A 23,346-nucleotide genomic window follows, 5' to 3' on the forward strand; every position below is an offset into this window, starting at 1 on the left:
AGTATAGAGTCTACTTTTAATTATTTTTTTCTTCCACTTTTATTGGGGTGTAATTGACATATAGCCCTGTGGAAGTTTAGGAGGCAGAGCATAATGATGTGACTTGCATGCGTCATGAAAGGATGACCACAATAAGTTCAGTGACTTATCCATCCATTGCCTCATACAGATACAACATTAAAGAAGTAGAATGAGAGTCTACTTTGAGCGGTGCGTTTGGGGAGGGAGCTGGGGTGGGTAAGGAGAATGTTTACAGAGGACCCTTGTAGCCTCAACCCTGCCTCTGCTGAATCAGGCTGTTTAGAAATACACGATGTCCAGCTGGAGAATGTGGACCCAGCCATCCCGCCTCCCCGGTTAATTCGGGTCCCCTCATGTCTTACAGCGGCCGCAGGATTCAGGTCCATAGCCGAAGAAGAAGATGCGCTGCTCAGACATTTATTCCAAGGTTACCAGAAATGGGTTCGCCCTGTATTACACTCTAATGACACCATAAAAGTATATTTTGGGTTGAAAATATCTCAGCTGGTAGATGTGGTGAGTAATCTTTGGCCCTCAGCTGCAAAGAACATGCATTCCTTCACCCATTCTCGAGGCTAACATTTGATTTTGTTTTCTTTCCCCATGTCTGCCATTTCAGTTTTAAAAATAAAACCTGCCCCAAGAAGCCAGTGAAATGACCCGCGGAAAGAACGAGAATGTCATTTTCATTGCAACACTGTTGGCGGGGCGTGGGTGGCGTGGAGGAGGGACTTTTTCCCCGGGGGAGGTGGGGGGATGTGCCTGCTAGGAGGGCATCACCCTTGGCAGTTCTGCTGGAGCCACCAAGGTGAGCATCAGGGTGAGGGGCAGGGCTGCAGAGGTGGGGCTGAGCCAGGGCTGGCAGGGGTGCTTGCGGGGAGGGACAGCAGATGGTGACAGCACCAGAGTGAGTGCCTGGGTGACCCCATCCCCTCCCGGATCCCCTCAGGACCCCATACCTTTCCCTGACACGCCACACCTTAACATTCTCTACTAATTTTCCTGTCGGGCTCACATTTCTGCCATGATGTCCCTGGGGAAATCCATGAACTTCAACAACCCCGATTCTGCAGAATCATTCTGCCGTGGTCCCCAAAGTCGCAGAATAATCCTCCGCCATTGCCCAAATCCTCCACCCCACCACAAGTGCACATATGCGTCCTCCCCAGCTGACTCAACGCCCAGGATTCCTTCTAGAAAATCATGCAAAGCCCGTCTCGCATTTAGCTAATACTTCATTCTACTTCACACCCTTACCATGCCTTCGGTTATGCAATTTTATATAAATATCACCACAGTGAACTACTACTTGCTCTAATTATTATTTTTCATTTTAAGCAAAATATGCATAATACCTCTCAATGCCATTTAACTTCTTCAGTTGAGAATCCTTTTCACTTTGGACCCCTCAAAGGTAAGACTCAGGAAGTCTCGGACAAAAAAAAAAAAAATCCAATACACAGTTTCACTTAATTTGAATTTAATTTTCATTCTCTTAGGATGAGAAGAATCAGCTGATGACAACAAACGTGTGGCTCAAGCAGGTACCTGTCAGTCCCAGGCCTGTAGCTCCCCCCTAACTGTTCCCGTTCTTTCTACTGGGAAAGGCTCCCGTTGAAAAATAATGATTTTAAAGAGCATATTGAGTTCTTCAGGGAGATATTTGGGAGAGTTTGGGGAAGGGTTTATTCTTTTGTATTCTCTTCTGCACGAATCAGAGGTCAGTCTGGAAGCTCGTAGGCACACCTTGCTCTGTCTTCTTGCTCCTGGAGTGGGCAGGTAGGAGGGTGACTCTGACACTGGTCCCTGGGCTCCTTGGAGAAAGGGGGGAAAGGTTCCAGGGTGCAACTTATCCCCATGTAAGCTACCACAACTGGATAAGAAAATCAGGGATGTTAAAATCTCCCTCCTCCCCCCTGGTCCTCCCTGGGATGACTCTTCCCCTAATGTTGTTCCCTAGAAACAGAAAACAGGGAATGACAGAGGCCACTCAACCACCAACTTCAGAACAAGGTGAAGCCCAAGTCAAAATGATGAATCTCCGTTTTCCTGATATGACTAGAAAAGCATGTGAATGGTTTTCAGCTCTTAGCTTGGCCGTAGCCTGTTTCCTGCTCTTTCTGGAGTTGCCAGGAAATAATTACCATTCAAGTTTGCATATGTCATGTAAAGGAGAGAATATTGGCACTTCCTTGATAGGAGGTGAGAAGGTTGATTTAATTGCTTGCTTTTTATTTTTGTTAGCAATTATTTGGTTTTTTACGGGATGTTGCCTCATCTCCCAGAGATTTAAAATCTTCCCAGTGGTGATATGTTAATTATCTCACTTAATTTCAATGTACAAACATAATATTTTTCACTTGTTTATGTTGAAATGAATTAGTTATCTATTCAGGTTTAGTAGACTTGTTCAGGTCTTTCTGCTGATGGTTTGTTTATAAGGAACAATGAATAAAAGAGACTGTAAGGAGATTCCCTAGACTTCATCTGGTGTCATCAAATTTCTCCCACCCAAAAACTTTGATCAGAGTTGGATAATCATTATAAATTTTACTAGTTTCTAGTTATCTGATTCTTTTCTTGGTAGGTATGTTAGCATGTTATGAAATGGATCTGCATATTTTTTACTTGCAAATAAAAATGTCCAGGAGAAAATAATAAGCAAGGAATGTAGATATAAAAATACAATTTAAATAAATGTACTTTTTGATATACCTACCTCATTCCTCAGAACTTATCCCACTTTTGCGCTTTCTAAAGTGGAATTTGGAGGTATTTTGAGTTCATAAAAATCAGTAAGAAGTCCTGTATTTGAGCTTTCAGGGAAGAGAAGAAAAACTTTTCTGTTAAAGTGTAAATAGGCTTGGGAATTTGACAAAAATAAAACAAACAAACAGACTCTCACTGATTCACACACACCTCCTCCAGCTGCTCCTTGAGGTTAAGCTCTTACACTTAAAACAGTGGTCCAGGACCCTTGGCCTTTGAGATAGTAGGGACTTCTCACTTTTCTTGAGATTTTGGAAATAGGGGGCCATTTCAGCCAAAGAGAACAATGTCAGACACGGAGGGAAGAAACCACTGCTCCTTGGTTTCTAGCTGTACTTTAGAAATGACCTCTCGCAAACCTATGCCCCAGAATCACGGTGGCCTGGTGAGAACCTCCAGGGCAAGACAGAACCAACACCTAAAAACCCCCAACACCCAAAACAGAGCAAGAGAAATCTCCAGGGGGAGGTGGGGGCTTGCTAGCTGACACTTAGAAAAGCCAGCTGGGGACTTTGGTTCCCATGTCATAGAAGTAACGAGAGTAACACGGTTTCATTGCATTAATTTGCAATGGGTTGTCATGGCTCTTATCCATTTACATTTCTCAACCTCTCTGAATTAGCAGCGCAGGTATCATTACCCCCATTACCAGAGACTGAAGAGTCTGCCTCACCTGGCTGGAGCCAGCCTTCCCCAGTTAGGGCCTTGTCTGCACATCCAGCTTCGCACAAAACATCAAGGCCTGTTTCTAAATTAGAGGAGGATCCAAAGTGGGAGAAACCACCGAGAATATCAGGAAACTATTCCACTCACACAGATTGGATTTGGAGCGGGAATGTCACAATAGGTATTAGTCAGTAAGGGCTATGTTATGGCACAAACAATGTGGCAACAAAAAAGAAAGGAGAATCTATGGCCTGGGTGGCAGGCAGGGAAGGCTGCTTGGAAGAGGAGGCATTGGAGCTCCACCATAATGTTACTTTTATACTTTTTTTAAAGCTTTTTAAAACTAAAAAGGTAAAAGAAAGGACAGAAGAAAAGGGATGATAAAAAGAAGATAAAATTGATGTTTAAAAAAAACTACCATTAGAGTTTTACACAGACGTCAGTTTCAGAGTAGCCAACAACAATACTGAGATTTATTGAGCACCTGCCAAGTGCCCAGTCACTCTGCCGCTTGTGTCACGGGAATGAATGCATTCAATTCTCACAGCCACCTCCTAAGACAGGCCTGTTATTATTCCCACCTTGCAGATGAGAAGACAGGATTGGAGGACTGGAGTGACTTGCCTTGGGTTACACACTATTAGGTGCAGCCTGGCTTGTATAAAGAAACCATATTCTTCTTCAGACTGGAGGGAGCTGACGGGAGACGTCCAGCCCTCCTCTCAGGGCTGTCCCTGTAGAGTCCGGTTCCTAATCCTGGCCTTCTAAGGCTTTGATTCCTCAACCTCTGGGACGTCTCATGGAGTTGGTCTAGAAAGACATGTGGGACAGAATGAGGCTAGGGTTTGCTCCATCTTCCATTCATTCCACAGGGTTTATTGAGAGGCTGCTAAGGGCCAGGCACTCTGCTAGATCCTGGATGTACAGAGCACAAAACAGCCCTGCTTCAAGGAGAGGATCTGGTGTTAATTGTGTAAAAAATAACTACTGTAATATGATAAACACCATAAGGAAAGTATATACATAAGGAACTGGGTCATTACAATAATGACAATGAAACAGGGAGTAAATCAGGGAAGGCTTCCAAGGGGAGGAGACATTTAAACTGGCTCTTGCAGGATCAGTAGAAGTTCTACAAGCCATAAAAGTGGAGAAGTTGTGACCCACCTGAATAGGCTTCCCAATAACACGACTTCCCAAAGCTCTCACACCAGAGCAAACCTACAGGAAACTTTTTCCAATCACCCCTGTCTACCTCAGTCAAAATAAAGACAAAAATGACCAAATCTTCCTCTTTTGTCATTGCCCTCTCAGACACTGAAAAATGCTCCCTAGTTCATTTCCACAGAGAGAATAAAATTCTACCTACTTGGACCAAAAGCATGTCTCCTGATAGCATATGCAACTGAGATGCTTGGTTTTTTTATTTGTTTGTTTGTTTACCCTATTCCTCTGCTGTATCTTCTATTTCCTTCATTCTCGTCTGATATATCTAGACATCTCTCTTCTATCCTCTCAACCACAGACCTTTACAAGCACAAATTTAGTGACATCCTGAAAAAGTCCTCTACGTGGAGCTACTTTTATGTTACTGATTTTATTTCGCAAACTCGTTTGTCTTCCTCCTTCGTACTTCCAGAGAGTAATCAAGACCATATAAATCATAAATAGATTATTAACTCACTAAAACTCCGTAAGAAATACTCACTGCCCTAGCCGCTCAGATTCTGCTTCGTCGTTGTCAAGAGTAGGAAAACTGCACCGTGGGTAACCAAAAGGGGATGGAAGATGAAAATATCCCTTCTTTAATGATAGGAGGGTTGGCCCTTTGCCTAGATGTTATCGTGGGAATAATCACTCTGACGACAGATGTCAAGTATATTCACTCAACTAGCACTTCCTGAGCACCTACTATGTGCCAGGGATGGTGGAGGGCACTGGGCCTGCACCGCTGGAGGCATACTCCAATGAACCAGTAAGATTCACTGTCGCTGAGAGCCGGCTGCTATCCTAGCCCCCAGGGGAAACAAAGCTTCCTTAATCTCTGCCCAGGCCAACATCTTAGACTGGTGTTGTTTCTCCAACAGCTGATTCCTGTTTTAGATCAACAAAAAGTTCAGAAACATGATGAAGGCCTCATTGGATGAATCCCTGCAGCTGGCTTGCAGGAGAAAACCAAGGAGCTGGTTTATTTCATAACAAACCTAAGGAAAGGACGGCCTTGCCGTAAGGTCTGGGCCATGTCCCCAAAGCCTTTCACAACCTGCAAAGGCACTTGTACGTCTAGGAATTTACCTCAGACCTCCCTCACCATCTTATTTTCCTTCCTTTTCTACAGCCTCACTCTGACCTTAGCAGAGGAGACCCGTGTGGTCTTCTGATTCACATGGATTCAAGCAGAGTGAGTCAGGAATCCAAAGTCTCGCTGTATAAACCTGAGCAGGTCACTTCGCCTCTCTGACCCTCAGTCTCTTCATCTAGGAAATAGAGGCAATGCCTAGCTCACAGTGTCGCTGGGAGGTTGAATGGGATTGTGTGCATGAATGTGACTCCTACATGGTCTGGCACGTAGTGCGGACTCAATAAATGTCATTTCCTGGTGCCACCTTTGTAGGCTTTCTCATCCTTAATGACAAAGCCCATTTCTTGGCCTTGAAAGCTCATAGATATTATGGGAATATAAGACATATAATATGTCATGTTGCTGTCTTTAAAGTGAATCAACATTAATTCAATTTTAGGAATTTCACACCTGACTTTGAGATAACTGAAGATCCCAACGGTGTCCCAGAGGTTGCCAATCACCAGCAAGGAATATTTGTTCCTTACTATCTTTTGGTCTTGGGATTAAGAATTACTAATTATTATAATAATATTTTTCTAATTATTAAGAATAATTAGAAGAATTTATTTATTATAAAAAAGTCATGACTTATAGTTTTAAAAAGTCTTATGATTTAGGTTTAAATGAAATTTGGTAATATCTCGACATTTTTGGGTGATATTTCAGGTAATATATGTAAGAAAAGACAGTTTTAAGGGAATATATATGATATGGATTTGAAGTTGCACTTTTCAGAATTAAGAGAGCTAGACTGGGAGTATGTTTCCATTTTTTTTCTCAGTCAGAGATTAACTTTGGTATTTGGCCCTGGCCTACCCTGCGCTCCCCTGTTTCCTATGATAACAAGCTCTCAAGCCCGGGACTGCTGCAAAGTGAAGCTGATGATTGTACAGGGCTTTGGGAATCTTGGCCAGGATATGCTCCGTGAACACTGGATATTGTTTCTAATCTACTGCTTTAAGAAGGCAGAGATAGGAGATCAATCTCCAAACGCCTCCACGGTTTCAGAGAGAGCAGGGAAGTGACCAGAAAGCCTCACAGCTCCTTAGAGAGCAGGACCGGGGATTTGGGCTCTGAATCCTCACCTTGACCCAGCTGACCCCAAGACGAGCAGTGGCCCTGGGGTGTGGGGCTCAGCCAGCGTCATGGTGGACCACAACCTGCTGGGAATTCTGTGAGCCGCTCTGATGGGCACGTCGGGGGGGAGAGCATCTCTGATTCCCCAGGTCTAGCATCAGAAGGACCCCAAGATGGTGAGGAATGTCTCCCTTAACCCCGCAGAGGAGCACAGCTAGTAAAGAACAGTGCAGGGGTGGAACTCTAATTCAGGGCTGCTTCTCTCTTTCTCTCTCTCTCTCGGGTACCCCCAAGTCAGCGGCAATGACCACAAGTCCCACCTGCCCCTTTTCCTTTACTGGTCAAGAACACACCCTGAATCCACTGGAGCTGTCTTTATATCCTCCTCGAGGACTGAGACGTGTCCCTCATTCATCCATCCACTCACGTCTGCTGTTCATCAGGAACAGCGGCCACGGCTGACCTGCCCTCCACAACACCCACTGCCCCTTCCTACCCTCTGCTTCAGCTGCGATGTCGTCACATCCGAACCTCCTTCCCTGTCCACTCACCGTCCTGCATCTTTACACCCGAACCGCGCCCTTCATGGCAGTGACCAAAGGGTGTGGTGATGGTTTGCCGGTTAGTTTACTCGTTCTTGTCTGAGACGGCCCCAGGCTAGGAGGGCAAGGCGGCCCTGCGCAGTGCTGGTATAAGCCTCGCATATTTGTGGAATGAATTAATTCCCCCCAAATTGTGAGCCTCCTGAAGCACTGTCTCTGTGCTGTCTCTGGCCACAGCTGTTCATCTTGCTGTCCGGTGAGCGAGACAAATCTTTCTGACTGAACAGCCTCTCCCTCTGGGGCTTGGCCCACTTCCCTGAGCACAGTCTGTATGGCCGGTGTGCGTTTGCTGGGACGTGCCCCCAGAATGTGAGCTCCCCACCTTCCTCCTTGGCTGTAGAGCCGGGCTTCGGTAAAGACGGGCAGTGCCTGTAGAAGAGAGAAGACTGAATTCCAGAAGCAGGCAGTTTGATTTCCAGATCTTTAGGTTCCAAGCGGAGGAACTGTGGGTTTGGACTCACTGACTGTGCTCGCTTAACACTGATTTTTAAAGACGGAGCCAGAGTGTAAGAGCCCAGCTCCAGCCAGTCTGCCCGAGTGCACCTCTGTCCCCGGGGCTCATCGCCTGTGGACCTGCAGCTCGCTCCCTGCCCGGCATCTATTTTTATATATAGAAATGTACTTTCCATATATATAAAGAACTAAAAACTCAGTAAGAAGGAAACAGACGACCCATTTTAACAATGTGCAAAAGATTTAACAACCACTTCAGCAAACAAAATGTGTGGGTGGCAAGTACGCACAGGAAGAAATGCTCAGCATCGTTTAGTCGTCAGGAAAATGCACAGTAAAAACCGCAACGAGAGACTACGTTACAGCTATTATACTACAGTTAAACATTTAAATGTGACAGTACCCAGTACTGGAGATGGCGCCAAACAGCTGGAATGCTCATGCGTTGCTAGTGGGAATGCAAAACGATTCAGCCCCTCCGGTATGTACCATATTAAGTTAAACGTACACTTACTCTATGACCCAGCCATCCCACTCCTAGGTATTTACCCAAGAGAAAAAAAAGAATGGTTTTCACCCAAAAAACTACAAAATGTTTATAGTGGCTTTATTTATAATCATTAAAAACTGAAAAGAATCCAGATATTTTACCTGGTGAATGGATAAAAAGAACTGTGGTATATTCATACAGTGGAATACTTCTCACTAACATAAAAATGAACAAACTACTAATACAACCTAGAAGAATCCAAAATGTATTCTGATAAGTAAAAGAAGTCAGGATGGAATGGCTACCTATTGTGTGATTCCATTATATGACATTCTGGAAAAGGCAAAATTATAGGATCAGAAAATAGATCAGTGGTTGCCAGGGACTGGGGATATGGGAGGGGTTGATTACAAACGGGCAGCCCGAGGAAAATTCGGGGGCAACAGAGCTATTCTGGTATCTTGCTGGCATTAGTGATTATCCAACTGTTTGCCTGTAGAACTGTAGAGTGACTTTTATTGTAAGGAAAATTTTTAAATGTAAAAGTGAAAACAAACCAAAAATGCTGCTCTGAGTTCCCTTCAGCATTTCTGGGATTCAGACTTGCTGCCGGTAGTAGAAATCTCCTTAGCAGGAGACAAATAATTCATAGGAAGGAAATTATATTTGCTTTTCAAAATGGGCAGAGGAAGAGGAAGGAAGAGAGAAGCTTGTGAGTACCAAGTAAGCATGGTAAATGCTTTATTAGTTTGGGCTCTTAAACTGTCAGTTTTCATATGCATGGTTTTCCATAAGTAGTCATGCAATTTTATTTAATCCTTTAGAGCGTAGCTTTTTAAAGACCCATATCTTTTTAAATTTGTTTTTCAAGGATTAAGCCTCACAAATATTGCCTAAGAGAGATGGTGTCTCATCTGGTGCGTATAGTTCCATCCTTTTCCAGGTATCGTGCATATTTCAATATTTTACCATCTAGTGAATCATCTATCTGCTGACTCCTGATTTTTTAATGACAAAGTTGGCATCACTGGGCTCCAGGAAGCCTCACACTGGGCATACCCTCCCGACTTCCTGAAATGTCATTTAATCTTCTCCTATATCATTCCTCAACTGTCCACATGACAGACAGTGGAATAATTAATTTTCAGGTCAGATTTCATAAGATTCTAGATCGTAAATCTTTTTAAGTCCACTTCTGCTGTAACTGGCTCATCCATACATCATCCTTCATAATTCAATCAATTAATGGTCAGTTTTGTTAATCTGGATCCACCAGCCCCTGTAAAACATGCTAAATAATTTCATTCTATTACAAGGAAAAATATGCAAGCATCTGGAGGCTAACAGCATTAGGAATATAATTTAAAACTGGATTTGGTACTCACAAAATAAATTCAGATTAGAACTTAAAAGGAGATTCCTGGGAAATATTTTTTCATTGGGTAAAAGTTATAATGTCCTCAAGAGTAGTCAGCAGATACTGGAAGTTTCCCATTAACATGCTGCATGCATCTTTGTCCAAGACTCTTGATTGATACTCAAAATCATTTGTCTCAATACCATTATCATGAGATTACAATATCACTGGACCAACTCTCCTAGAATAAACTGAGTTAGAGCTATCTTTGCTTTTCTGTTGTTCCTTAGGAGAAAATAGGCTGAAAAAATAGGTCATGAATCAGTGGTGTTTGTTGCTGAGCCTCTAAATTGTGAGGTAGTTACGGCAATTTTGGAAATCCCAGACTGGACAGGTGTGAGAGTCTGGGCACCATCAAAGACCAGGCTGGCTCGAACTGTATCTTGACCTGCCCTGAGTCACGGATAGGGTCATAAGGTCTGAAGTGGATGAATTTCCCTTTTAAAATAAAACACTGGATTAGTAAATTAACATAAACTTGAAGATTCCAAACTCTAAAACCTTGAATTTTCAGAACAAAATTACAGTATATTAATTTCACACAGGAATGGACAGACCACAAATTACGCTGGAATCCAGATGAATACGGTGGAATTCACTCAATTAAAGTTCCGTCAGAATCTCTCTGGCTTCCTGACATAGTTCTCTTTGAAAAGTAAGTATCACAGTAGAAAAGTGCACTGGTCGGATTAAGAGGAGAAATAGAAAAGCCTGATTGTGCCAAAATAATTAAGAGAAAGGTACAACTTTAACGAGAAAATTATTCCTTTTGGAAATATTGTTTGACCCTGTGGTAGGAAAGTCATAAAATACAAATAGTACGACGGTGGGAAAAACAAAAAAACAGTTAATATGTGTTCAACTAACCATCAGGTGAACCGTTTTTCGACAGCGCTGATGGACGGTTCGAAGGCTCGCTCATGACCAAGGCCATCATGAAATCCGACGGGACCGTGGTGTGGACGCCTCCCGCCAGCTACAAAAGCTCCTGCACCATGGACGTCACCTTCTTCCCATTCGACAGGCAGAACTGCTCCATGAAGTTCGGATCCTGGACTTACAACGGGACCATGGTTGACCTCGTCCTGATAGACGAGAACATGGACAGAAAAGACTTCTTCGACAACAGAGAGTGGGAGATTCTCAACGCCAAGGGCACGGCGGGGAGCAGGAGAGACGGCGCGTACCGGTACCCGTTCATCACCTACTCCTTCGTGCTGCGCCGCCTGCCCCTGTTCTACACCCTCTTCCTCATCATCCCCTGCCTGGGGCTGTCCTTTCTGACAGTGCTTGTCTTGTACTTGCCTTCTGACGAGGGGGAGAAGCTCTCCTTATCCACCTCCGTCTTGGTTTCCCTGACAGTGTTTCTCCTGGTGATTGAAGAAATCATCCCGTCCTCCTCCAAGGTCATCCCGCTCATTGGCGAGTACCTCCTGTTCATCATGGTCTTCGTCACCCTGTCCATCATCGTCACCGTGTTTGTCATCAACGTCCACCACAGATCTCCCTCCACTTACCACCCCATGGCCCCCTGGGTTAAGCGGCTGTTTCTGCAAAAACTCCCTAAATTACTTTGCATGAAGGACCACGTGGATGGCTACTCTTTCCCGGATAAAGAGGAGAGTAAACGGGCAGTGAGAGGTAAAGTCCTCGAAAAAAGGAAACAAAAGCAGGTTAGCGATGGAGAAAAAGTTCTGGTCGCTTTCCTGGAAAAGGCTGAGGATTCCATCAGATACATTTCCAGCCACGTGAAGAAAGAGCATTTCATCAGTCAGGTGAGGGGACTGTCGCAAGCCAGGACTGAGATTTTAACGTCTGTTTACAGCAAATGCATCCTTGTTTAAAATGTGACCTTATTAGCTCTCTGCTTGACACACATAAAACTTAAAACAAGCCCTGACACAAAATAGAGACTTCAGTATGGATTTTCAGGGAGAGGTTCACAAAAACAGAATGAGCAAAAGAGGAGCAACTATAGATTAAGCACTATTTCTTATAAGTAGCCTTAATTCTATCTAAAATAATTCAATTCTACATTTTAAGTTGGTTATCCTGGTCTCTGGTCATTTATCTCTCACTTTTAGTGGGATGATGTTTATCTCTATTCAGCATATTTGGAAAAAAGAAAACAGAATCAATTTTTAAATTTATACAAAAACATGGTGTAACAACAGATATTTAGTTCACAGATTTAAACAGATTTATTTTTTAATTTTTATTTTTTTAGATTTATTTTTTGAAATGTGACAAGGGTGTGGATTTCAGACTCAAAACGGTCCTGCATGCAGATGCTACCCATGTTCCATATGACTTGAGAAAAGCTACTTAACCTGAACTTCAGTTTTCTGAAACCTCCCTTGAAGGGTTATTGTGAGGAATTAGTGACGTCAAGTATGAAACATGCACTGTGTGCCCAGTGCACGTGGTCTCATGATTATGTAAGCAGTCAGTAAATGTCAGTCCTCCTCTTTCTTCTCCCCGTCTTCCCTCCCTCCTCTACATGGTCCCTCCCCTGTGGAAGGAAAATATTATTTGACATATAAATACTCAGCACAAAAGCAGGTCTGTTGCTTAAAACGAGTTAATACTTACACCAGTTTATAGGGTTCAATTATTTTACTCTAAAATCAGTGAAAATTAGTGCCAAGATCCTGATCTCATAAACAAACTTATGAAAGAATAGCATTTTTTAGAAATATCCTCTACTTTTCATGTAGACACTGCCTAGTATCTCTCCTCTCTTACAATTTGTCATTTTTTTCATCCACTGAAAAATGTTTTAAACAGCACTAGAAAAAATGCTGCTATAGAAAAAACATTACAGCTATCCTTAAGGGTTTTTTGTTTGTTTCTTTCTTTATATCTTTTAGAAATTCTTTTTTTAATTTTATTTTGATTGAAGTATAGTTGATTCACAATGTTGTGTTAATTTCTGCTGTACAGCAAAGTGACTCAGTTATACATACATATACATTCTTTTTCATATTCTTTTCCATTATGGTTTATCACAGTATATTGAATATAGTTCCTGGTGCCTTTTAGAAATTCTAATACAAAGATTTAAATAGCTTTTTTAAAAATTATAAAAATAACACATCATCAGTATAGGGAATTTGGAAAATACAAAACATTTAAGATGATTCACATCGTTAATAATCCCCCACTTAAGTTTGAAATTTTTAACATTTTCATCTGTCTTCTTCGTGGTTTTCCCCAAGGTTTTATTTCTAAACCTCTGTGTGCACAAAATACATTCAAATTCTGCATCAGCTTCTATGTTCCTTCTAGAACGGCAGGCGTCCTGCTTGGTTCCATCTTTGCCAAATCCCCACGTAGTGGAAATGGGACACTTATTTTCCCTTGAAATATTGCTGGCCCCATCTCTGAGGCTCCCCCCGACCCCCGCCGACCCTGCAGCTCGTCCTGCTCTGACCTTGCCCTCACTGGCCGCTGCCCAGTCTCCCAGCCTCCCTTCCTCCAGAGGGGCTTGGTCTCCTCTCTCCCTCACCAGTTCCTGTCATCTCCTCCAGGAGTGTCCATTGCAGCCCCACCCACCTGGGGAGTGGAGGAAAAGAGGGCCTGAGTCAAGTGACCACAAAAATTCTTAGTTTATAAATTTGTGATTTATTTCCTATGTCATATCAGGAAGCATCACAGTAAGAGATGCTGGCTTTTTATTTGGGTAAAACTCAGGCTTTTCCCATTTCAATCAGTGACGTTTACAAACGCATCAATGATTCTGTTCTTTCAATTTTACATCCTCAACGGTGATGAAAGTGTTTTCCCATGAACTTGAATTATGGGCTGTTTTCTTGGGCACCGCCAGTGAGGTCCCAGGAAGCCTATATTGCAGGGGATGTGTCAGGTGCGTTTGGAAAACTGCAGGGCTGTAAATCTGAATAGGACTCTTCCTGAAGTCCCTTGAAATGAATTCAGAACAGCTGCCCAGCATCCTGAATGGGAGGCATCTTTTTCTCTTTTGCAGGTGGTGCAGGACTGGAAGTTCGCAGCTCAAGTTCTCGACCGGATCTTCCTCTGGTTTTTTCTGATCGCGTCTGCCACCGGCTCAGTGCTGATTTTCACCCCTGCTTTGAAGATGTGGCTACACAGTTACCGTTAGGAACAAGTCTCCAGAGCACTCTAAACCGCACACATAAAGACAGAATTACACCCTAGAACTGACATCCAGCCCCCACGTGTATACAGCATCCAGGTGCACGTGCTTATCAGGAGGCCCCGAGTGCAGACGGCGTCTTGTGTCATCCTCAGGGAGGTTGAACCTTGGTTGCCGTGAGAGTGAGTTGGGTTTACATCAGGCAGACCCTCCTCAGACCCCTGCCTTGGCTTCTGCAGACATTCAGGGAGGAATCGTGTGTCCAGGTCTGAGGTCACGAGCCGAGACACACTAGGACTGTGGCAGTGGCCCATGAAGAGTTCCAGGAGGAGGTGTGGGCAGACCCAGGCCTTTTCCTAGAAAACTGAAATTCTGAACATGCTCTGATAATGGTTTTTTATGTCCCTTCATCTAATCTAATCCATTTCAGCTGCACTCTCCAGGCTTTCCATTCTGTTTCTTTCCTCTTCCTCCTTCTCCTTCTCCTTCTTCTTATTCTTCTCTTCTTCTTTTTCTGAGAACATTTAAGTTCTACTCTCTTAGCCAATTTCAATTATACAAAGCAGTGTTATCAACTGTAGTCACGTTTTACATGAGATCCTCTGACCTTATTCATGTTATAACCCAAAATGTATACCCTTTTACCAACCTCTCCCTATTTCCCCGCCCCCTATCTCCTGGCCACCACTTCTCTACTCTCTGTTTCTATGAGTTCAACTTCTTTTTCTTTTTTTTTAGATTCCACTTATAAGTGAGATCATGCAGTATTTGTCTTTCTGTGTCTGGCTTATTTCACTAAGCATCATGTCCTCTGGGTTCATCTATGTTGTCGCAAATGACAGGACATTTGCTGTCCTGTCAGCAAATGGCTGAATTATATTCGGCTGAATTCATTATGGCTGAATTATGTTCCATTGCATATATATCACATTTTCTTTATCCATCTATCTATCGACAGACGCTTAAGTTGTTTCCACGTCTTGGGTATTGTAAATAATGCTGCAGTGAACATAGGGATACAGATATCTCGTCAAGAGAATTATTTCGTTTCCAGAAGTGGCATTGCTGGATCGTATGGTAGTTCTAGTTTTCATTTCTTGAGGACTCTCCATACTGATTTCCATAGTAGCTGCACCAGTTTCCATTCCCACCAGCAGTGCACAAGGGGTCCCTTCCTCCACACCCTCATCAGCACTTGTTATCTCTTGTCTTTTTTATGACAACCATCCTAATAAGCATGAGGTGATACCTCATTGTGGTTTTGATTTGCATTCCCCTGGTGTTGAGCACCTTTTCATCTACCTGCTGGCCATCTGATTGTCTTCCTTGGAAACATATCTATTCAGATCCTTTGCCCATTTTTTAATTGAGTTACTTGTTTTTTTGCTACTGAGTTGTATGAGTTCCTTGCATATTTTGAATAGAAACCTCTTAGCGAATATATGGTTTGCAAATATTTTCTCCCATTCTATAGCTTACCTTTTCATGCCGATGGTTTCCTTTGCTGTGCAGTCGTCTTTTAGTTTGATGTAGTCCCACTTGTTTATTGCGCTTTTACTGCGTTTGCTTTTGGTGTCAGATCCAAAGAAACCATCACCAAGACTCTTCCCATTCTGTTTGCATGTGTCTCCCTGCCCTCTGGGAGCACCTCATTCCCCCACCCACCCCGACTCCCTCTCTGAGACTCATGGGGAGAGGCTGACAGTCTTCTCTCTCGATGATGCCAAATCCTGGATTTTAGCTTGAAATAATTGTTCTCCTTTCCCAGTTCTAAATCCAAGCCTTCTCTGGATTATTTTGTGCAAGGCATGTTTCGTATAAACTCTTTGCAGCTGGGACTTTTAAAAACCCAATTTAAGTATTTAACTTTTTCACATAAATTGTTACCACCAATATGTTTAGCCTTATTTATGCCATTTTGTTTGTGTTTTCTGTGTAATGTTTTCTTGTTCTTTCTTATTTTGCTCCTTTTCAGCCTTGACTGAATTTGTCTGTTCCTTCTTCTCTAATGATTTGAAAAGTATGCACCCTTTTCTACTAATTTATTAATAAGCACATACAAACTTCTTTTATCAGTGTTGAGAATTAACACCTGTCCCACTACCCTCTAAACAAAACAAGATGCTAAATCAACTTCACTTCCCCTCTTTCTTTATCACCTTTTATATTTTCTCTAAATCATCCAGAATTTAGCTCCAGATTATTAATTTTTATATTATGTGCCTCTTTCTTCTGAATAATGTCTTGACAATACATTTTGTCTACAACCATATTCTAAACAATTAATCGTTTTATTCATTTCTTGGTTTACCAGTTTTTTTAATCCTAAGTTTTCCAATTTTTTTAATCCTGTTTTTCTCTTTTGCCGATGCATTTCATTATTTCAGAGGAATCCATCTCTAAGCCATTCTTTTAGAAAGTTTTGAGTGTGGTAACCTTTCTGAATCCCTGCATTTCTGCAATTGTAGTTCATTCTGCCCTCACAGAATAGGTTGGCTGGGCCTGGAATTCTGAGTTCAAAATCATTTTCCCTCAGAACTCTGAAGACATTGTTCTACAATATCCCCCATTATAGATGAGAACTATGGTGAGGGATGATTCGTATTCTCATTGCTACAGATTCCTGTTTTTTCCTTAAGCTTCTTAAGCTTAAGCTTCTCTCTTCATCTTTGGACTTTAGAAATGTCACCTGTATGCTGTATGTGTCTAAGTGTAAGACTTACTCCCTCTCTCCTTGTCTTGGCACGTGGTGACTAATGTCTTTCTTCAACTTGTGCAAATTTTCTTGTCTTCTTTCATTATTTCCTGTCTTCCATTCTTCCTCCCCTTTCTTTTTGAAATTTCTAACAGAAGGGTTTTAGTATTCCTAGATGTCTTCCATATTTATTAACTTATTAACTTTTCTCTCATACTTCTTATTTCTTTAACTCTTTCCATTGTCAGTTTGATGTTACAGCTGACTAATTTGCTTTTCAGTTATTGTTTAGTCTTCTATTCAGCCCACCTACCCAGGTGGGGGATTGGTTTGTCTGTGGATAAATCATGTATTTGATTTCCAACAACTCTAATTCTTCTTTTTGGATGTCATACCCTCTGGAATATATATTAGGGGAATAGTTACTTTAAAGTCTTCTTCTAGGGACTTCCCTGGTGGCGCAGTGGTTAAGAGTGCGCCTGCCAATGCAGCTGACACAGGTTCGAGACCTGGTCCAGGAAGATCCCACATGCTGCAGAGCAACTAAGCCCGTGCGCCACAACTACTGAGCCCACGAGCCACAACTACTGAGGCTGAGTGCTGCAACTACTGAAGCCCGCACGCCTAAAACCTGTGCTCTGCAACAAGAGAAGCCACCTCAGTGAGAAGCCCACGCTCCGCAACAAAGAGTAGCCCCCATCACCGCAACTAGAGAAAGCCCACGTGCAGCAATGAAGACCCAACGCAGCCAAAAAAAATAAATAAATTAAAAAGTCTTAAAAAAAATAAAAGGCTTCTTCTACTGTCTGCAATAAAAATTTTTCTGTAGCGGTTAATTTTTCTGCTGATTTTTGATGCTTTTTGTGGTCATTTTATTCAAATGTTTGGTGAGTTTTGATATTGTTTACTCTCCTGACAGTGAAAAGCATTTCCAATTACAGGAAACCTAGCTTCAGTCACTTTCCTTTACTGTCTTGTGTCCAAGCAAGCATTTCTCTAGGGTGTGCGTGTAGTTCATCTTCTACATTTGGGACACCCCTTCCTTCACAGTAGCTGTAAGTGACCTCGGGCACTGCCCTAATTCTCTGATCTGGTGCCCACTCTAGTTCTCCACGTGTCAGAATGACCGCATCAGTGGGGACAGACTGCAGAAGCCACTGTGAGGGTGGAGAACCCCAGCAGCTGCTCCTCCGCCCTTCACTCATCTCCCCATATAGAATCTTAGGGTTATTGTGGGGTTTGCTAGAAAAAAATAATTTCTTTGGTGGTCCCAACTCTCCTGCATTGTACCACAAATTCCACTGCTCTGTTAGGTTTTTCCATAAATCTGATCTCATCTGTCCTACCTATTTCAGCCATCCCCACCGATCCAGTCTATGAAGATACCTCAGCCAACTTTCCAGTACTCCTATGGATTCGTTTTCATTTCACATTTCTTCTGAAATATCAGTAGGATTTAGAAGACGAAAAAATAATAAGAAGACGAAGGAAACACATCAGCCAGTCATTTATACTAAACCTTTTTTCTAAATGCCAACCCCTATAGACATGTTCAATTGTCGATGGCAAATGGACACTGAAAAATCACCCAGAGTGGGATCACACCATGAGAAGAGTGAGGTCTATTTTAAGGACTGAATGATCTTGACTTTGCAGCCTGGTAGGTGCTGGACATGGGTGGGGACTAGAAAGATGATTCTGTTGGGAATAGAATTGCGAATTTATTGGCCAAAAAAAAGTGAGGCGTGTCTTGAAGGTAGTGATCCACATGTGTTGTCAGACATGACAGGAGGACCACATCCACTCTCGTGGGGCTCTTCACGCCTGGCTGTTTCAGTCTCCTTGACCTTTGCTGAAGTCTCCAAACTGCCCTTCCTTCTTCCAGGCAGATCACCATCCTGTTCACACCAACCAGACCTTCTCCTTCATACCTATCTCTCCTTCCCTGTGCCCTTGACCCCTCCTCCTGGAAATGCTTCCTTTAATTACCCTCCTGTCTTGTGAGGCTTCCTTTCCTACAAAGTACCCAGATCTGCTCTATTCTTAGAACAAAGCACAGAACCATAGTGAACAGAAATGATAGAATGTTTTCAAATAGCCTGGACTGTTTTTTAGATTTATCCCATTCGAATCACCCTCAAAAGAAATTCTAAATTCAAAAAAAAAAAAAAAGAAAAGAAATCATATTCATATATTTTAGGTGTTTAAATAATATTTAATGTGGTCATTGTATTTGTTTTCAATAGATACCAAATTTTGTTGTATAGAATTGTATTTTTCTGTGCTATGTGCTCACATTATGGAACAATGGGGCCCCTCGTATGATCCACATAGTCATCACTTTTCTGCATATTTTGCTGAATTTTTAAAGGGAGGCAACATGGCAAAGCAGAAACCAGGGCACTAGGACTCTTGGGCTCTAGACCAGCCATTACCTAGCTGTGTGAACTGTGGGGTCTTCCGTGAGTCACTTGTCCTCTCTGGGTTTTAGTTTTCTGGTCAATAGCAAGAGGTTATGACTTTGAAGACCTCTCCTGCCCCCAAATTCTATACGTTAGAGATTAAATACTGGAACTTTCACAATTTTAAACCACACAAATTGTAATTGTAATGTTGTTCCTTTGGGAAAACATAATCTGCTTTATTGCTGCTTTAGGACAGGATTTGCTGGACTACACTGTGATGAAAATCAAGGATTCCCTGCCTTAAATCCCTGACGGGATTATGGACTCAAAGGGCAAATCACTGTTCTTCTTTTTATTGAGAACAGTGTTGACTTAACTCATTACTTAACTTTGTTTAGCTCATTAGTTTGCTGGGTAAATGACAGTACTAATCTTGGAAAGATGCATTTAGAGTTGAATTCAGTTTTAAATTATGAAAAATGCCACGTGAAACACTTTCCACGCCAAGCCTCTTTCTGACCAGACACAAATACAGCAAAGGTCAAGCATTTCTATGTGTGCACAAAGCTTAAGCCTCGTCCCAGCTAGACTGGGAGGGGATAACGGTCTCAAGTGTGGGAAAGGATAAACATTTATATAGCACGATAACCCTAAGGAGTAACTACAAAACCTAACTTCAAAGCAAAGCAATTTTACATTCAAATGTTTAGCAAGACAAATCTGCGGGCAAAATGTTCCAGCTAACTCCAACCAGTGGATGTTGGAAGACCCATACAACTTTGCATCCCACATGTGAGCGTGCAGGACACACATGCGGGCACACACATAGGTGTGGAACACACACATGTGGGCACACACAGGTGAGGGCACACAGAGAGCTGCCCTCAATTGTTCTCATCCTTCAGTTCCCTGCTCACACCCCCCTCCTCATGAAGTCCTCACAGAACAGGCAGCCCACTCGGAGCCCCCGTCTCCGAGAGCCTGTGGTGCTTTCAGTCTCTGATATATATGTAGTTTAGAACATAATTGTTCTCTATTGCTTTGTTCTGCGAATTTTATTTCCTCAGCTATTCTGTAGCATATCCTCCATTACATCCCCAACAGCATCTAAGAGAGTTGAGTACGTGGTCAAGGCTTAAATCATATTTGTTCATTAATTAACCCAGTATCACAAAGTTTGGATTGGGTTAGTTGTCTAAAATGAGGACAAATTTGTATTCTTGCTCAGTTCCACCCAATATTTCCAACTCTCTGTGTGCATGTGTAATTTTCAGTATGCCCCTTAAAGAACCATTTTCTTACATTAAAAGAATTCTAAAATACTATGATCACACTTAGAAGAATCAATAACTCCATATTCAAGTTTCCCCAACTATCTCAAGAATAGCCTAAATTAAGAGATAGCTTGTCTAAAGTAGGATTCAATCCATAGTGCTATGCCTCTTAAATCTATTTTAATTTCTTTCTTGTCACTAACTTGTTGAAAGGAGTAGATCAGTTTTCCCCAAGAATGTCTCATTTTTAGGATTTGTCTTGTTACTTGCTTCTGGTGTCATTTAGCTTGTCCCCTGTGTCCTGTATTTCCTGTAAATTGGAAGTTACAACTATAATCTAGTTCAGTATTGTTGGCAGAATACATCGTCGATGATGGTGTGTGGTTTCTATTTACCACACAAGGGGACATGCTATCGGGCTGTCTCGTCATTAGCGTTAAGACTAATCCCTGGATTAAGGTGATCTGTCCACCTTAATCCACTGGTAACTTTACAAGTATAGCCCATGGCCATAACACACAGCAAAGTTACAGAAACTCTTACCTGTGACCTTGGTCCTTTTAAAAATGGTCTCTAACTAGCTACATTAGAACACTGTAGTTTCCAAAGAGTAATATCTTTACGCTGGGATGGATTTTTTTGGTTGTGTCATAATTCTTCCTTGGAAGCACCTACTACTATTATGTATTAATGTGAATTTGTTTACTTAATAGCCATGGTGACTACCATTTATGTTTAACCTGACATATACTCCTTCTTTGTATTAAGACTTTCTGTTCAGTATGTCAATAAAATAGCAGTGAAAATAAAAGTAACGTTATTTCTCCGGTTCATAGACAATCTTAGTTTCAGGCAAACTAGCCGAGAGCAGCAGTGTATCCGCTGGTGTGCGTTTTCACACCCCTCCGGGCAGGCAGAATAGCGGCGGTAGGGCAGAACAGCCTGGCCTGCTGCAGGACTAGACGTGCCCCCGAACACTCAGGGGTGATCTCCGCCAGGCCAGAAGAGTGCAAGATCCACAGGGAGGTCAGAAGGAAGAGTACACATCGTGAAGATTGACTCAGGCCATCTTCCAAACAGCGCTGTATGGAAAGCACTATCAACATCCATGTTTACAGATGCAGGTCCCCTCCACCTGCAGAACTCTATCCTCAGGGGAAAACACAGTGGGGGAGGAGCCTTACTGTTTCTCCAGGAGGATGGGTGCTTCTGCACCAAGGACCCAGTGAGGGTGCGACGTGTGGGGTGTGTGGTGGGTGGGATATGTGTGGCGTGGGTGGTGGGCTTGGTGTGTGTGGTGTGTGTGTAATGTGTGTGGTGTATGGCGTGTGTGGTGCGTGTGTAATGTGAGTGGTGTATGGCGTGTGTGGTGCGTGTGTAATGTGTGTGGTGTATGGCGTGTGTGGTGCGTGTGTAATGTGTGTGGTGTATGGCGTGTGTGGTGCGTGTGTAATGTGTGTGGTGTATGGCGTGTGTGGTGCGTGTGTAATGTGTGTGGTGTGTGGCGTGTGTGGTGCGTGTGTAATGTGTGTGGTGTGTGGTGTGTGTGGTGTGTGTGTAATGTGTGTGGTGTGTGGTGTGTGTGGTGTGTGTGTAATGTGTGTGGTGTGTGGTGTGTGTGTAATGTGTGTGGTGTGTGGTGTGTGTGGTGTGTGCAGAGGGTGTGGAGTGCGTGCTGGGTGTGGTGTGTGATTGCCCTCAACCAGCCCACAGAGTGCGGGTCTTCACAGGCCTGCGCTCCAAACTGACCACCCGTGAGAGGCTCAGACGTTCCTTTGCGAGGTATGGGTATCTTGTTTGGGACAATTCTACACTGACCTGCCCCTCACACTGCAGGAGGCTTACATCCCTAGCCCCAGACCCTAAGTGACAAAGCACCCCAGTCATTCATTGTGACAACCCAAAATACCCTTTTAGACGTTTCCAAACACCAGCTGGAAATTGTGTGTGTGTGTGTGTGTGTGTGTGTAAGGGGTACAATAGCAGCTCTGGCTGAAAACTGCTGCTGCTAAAGAGTTCAGATGATAGTTCCCAAGTCAAAAGTGGGGATGGGCGAGGGGAGACGCCCCTGTTCTCATCTCGCTGTCCCCTCACTACACCCAAGAGGCACACCCTAGGCCTCGGGGGAGGTTGGGGCCAGTGGGACAGCCCGTGTAGAACTCTCTAGGCCCTCAGATGGAGCTCCGTGGTCCCGGGGTCCACCTCCTCCCCCCACCCCAGCACTTCCCTGCCCCTGACTCTTCCCCTCCTGCCTGACCTTGCCAGACAGAAGGGATCAAGCCCTGGTTTGTTTAGCCAAAAACTGCCAACTCACAGCCCTGCAGGCAGGTTGTTTTGTTTAGCTGACACCGAGACTTTATTTTTGCTTCTTAATTTAGTTGCCACGTTTTAAAACTAGGAGATTCTGTATAAAAAGCTGGATTTTCAGTGTATCTTGAAAAATCAGAAGATCAAGCACCCAGGCCCACATTCAGCATGATGGCAAGGGCCCGGGGCCCAGTGGGGGGCAAATCAGCCTCTCTGCAGAGAGCAGACCCCGCATGATGGGCCCCTCTTTGGTCAGTCTCTTTACGCTTCAGCATCTGCTAACGTCCAGCTTTTCTCCTCTGCCCCCGCTCTGCTGCCTCAGCCAAGGGAAGCAGGTGTTCCTGCTTGGGGCAGTGAGGGAGAAAAATGCTTCCACTCTGACCTGGGACTTATATTCCCAAGAATGTCTGCAGTTCAACTCAGCAATGACTGATCTCGTTCTGAAGACTCACATATAGCCCACAAAAGTTATTTGTATCCCCTACCCCGGCTAAAATAAACTTTGACACTAATAGTCCTGACTTTCCTAAACTAAGAGAGCATTTACTGCTTCATCTCTCTAACCTGGTTTACATTTCTAAGCTTTTTTTCTTTCTGATTACTGACAGTGAAAGGTGCTTTTCCTGGCCTTTGGGAGGACATGGGGATGGGAAGGGAGGAGATGGGCCAAATCAGTTGATCTTCTGTCTTTTTCCATTCCCTTCTCATGAGA

General features: G+C 43.2%; 1 protein-coding gene across 1 annotated transcript; it reads left to right on the forward strand.

The window, feature by feature from the left end:
- Window positions 1–866: 866 nt before the first annotated feature.
- On the forward strand, window positions 867–18,812 carry LOC309619588 (neuronal acetylcholine receptor subunit beta-3-like). The gene is made up of 4 exons (XM_082374884.1): window positions 867–1,565; window positions 10,385–10,494; window positions 10,732–11,614; window positions 18,004–18,812. Exons 1-4 carry the CDS (start codon window positions 1,539–1,541, stop codon window positions 18,088–18,090), a joined length of 1,107 nt encoding a protein of 368 aa, XP_082231010.1. The 5' UTR covers window positions 867–1,538; the 3' UTR covers window positions 18,091–18,812.
- The last annotated feature ends 4,534 nt before the right edge of the window (window positions 18,813–23,346 follow it).

The sequence above is a fragment of the Balaenoptera borealis genome (genome assembly GCF_965194805.1).
Source record: "Balaenoptera borealis genome assembly, chromosome: 21".
Lineage (NCBI taxonomy): Eukaryota > Metazoa > Chordata > Mammalia > Artiodactyla > Balaenopteridae > Balaenoptera > Balaenoptera borealis.

Bases quoted from the DNA above. Each gene is read 5' to 3' on its own strand.
- LOC309619588 (XM_082374884.1), top strand. From the start codon at position 1,539: ATGACAACAAACGTGTGGCTCAAGCAG. The intron at 1,566-10,384 runs GTACCTGTCAGT...AATTTCACACAG, and splicing joins CAAACGTGTGGCTCAAGCAG to GAATGGACAGACCACAAATT. The intron at 10,495-10,731 runs GTAAGTATCACA...GTTTTTCGACAG, and splicing joins GACATAGTTCTCTTTGAAAA to CGCTGATGGACGGTTCGAAG.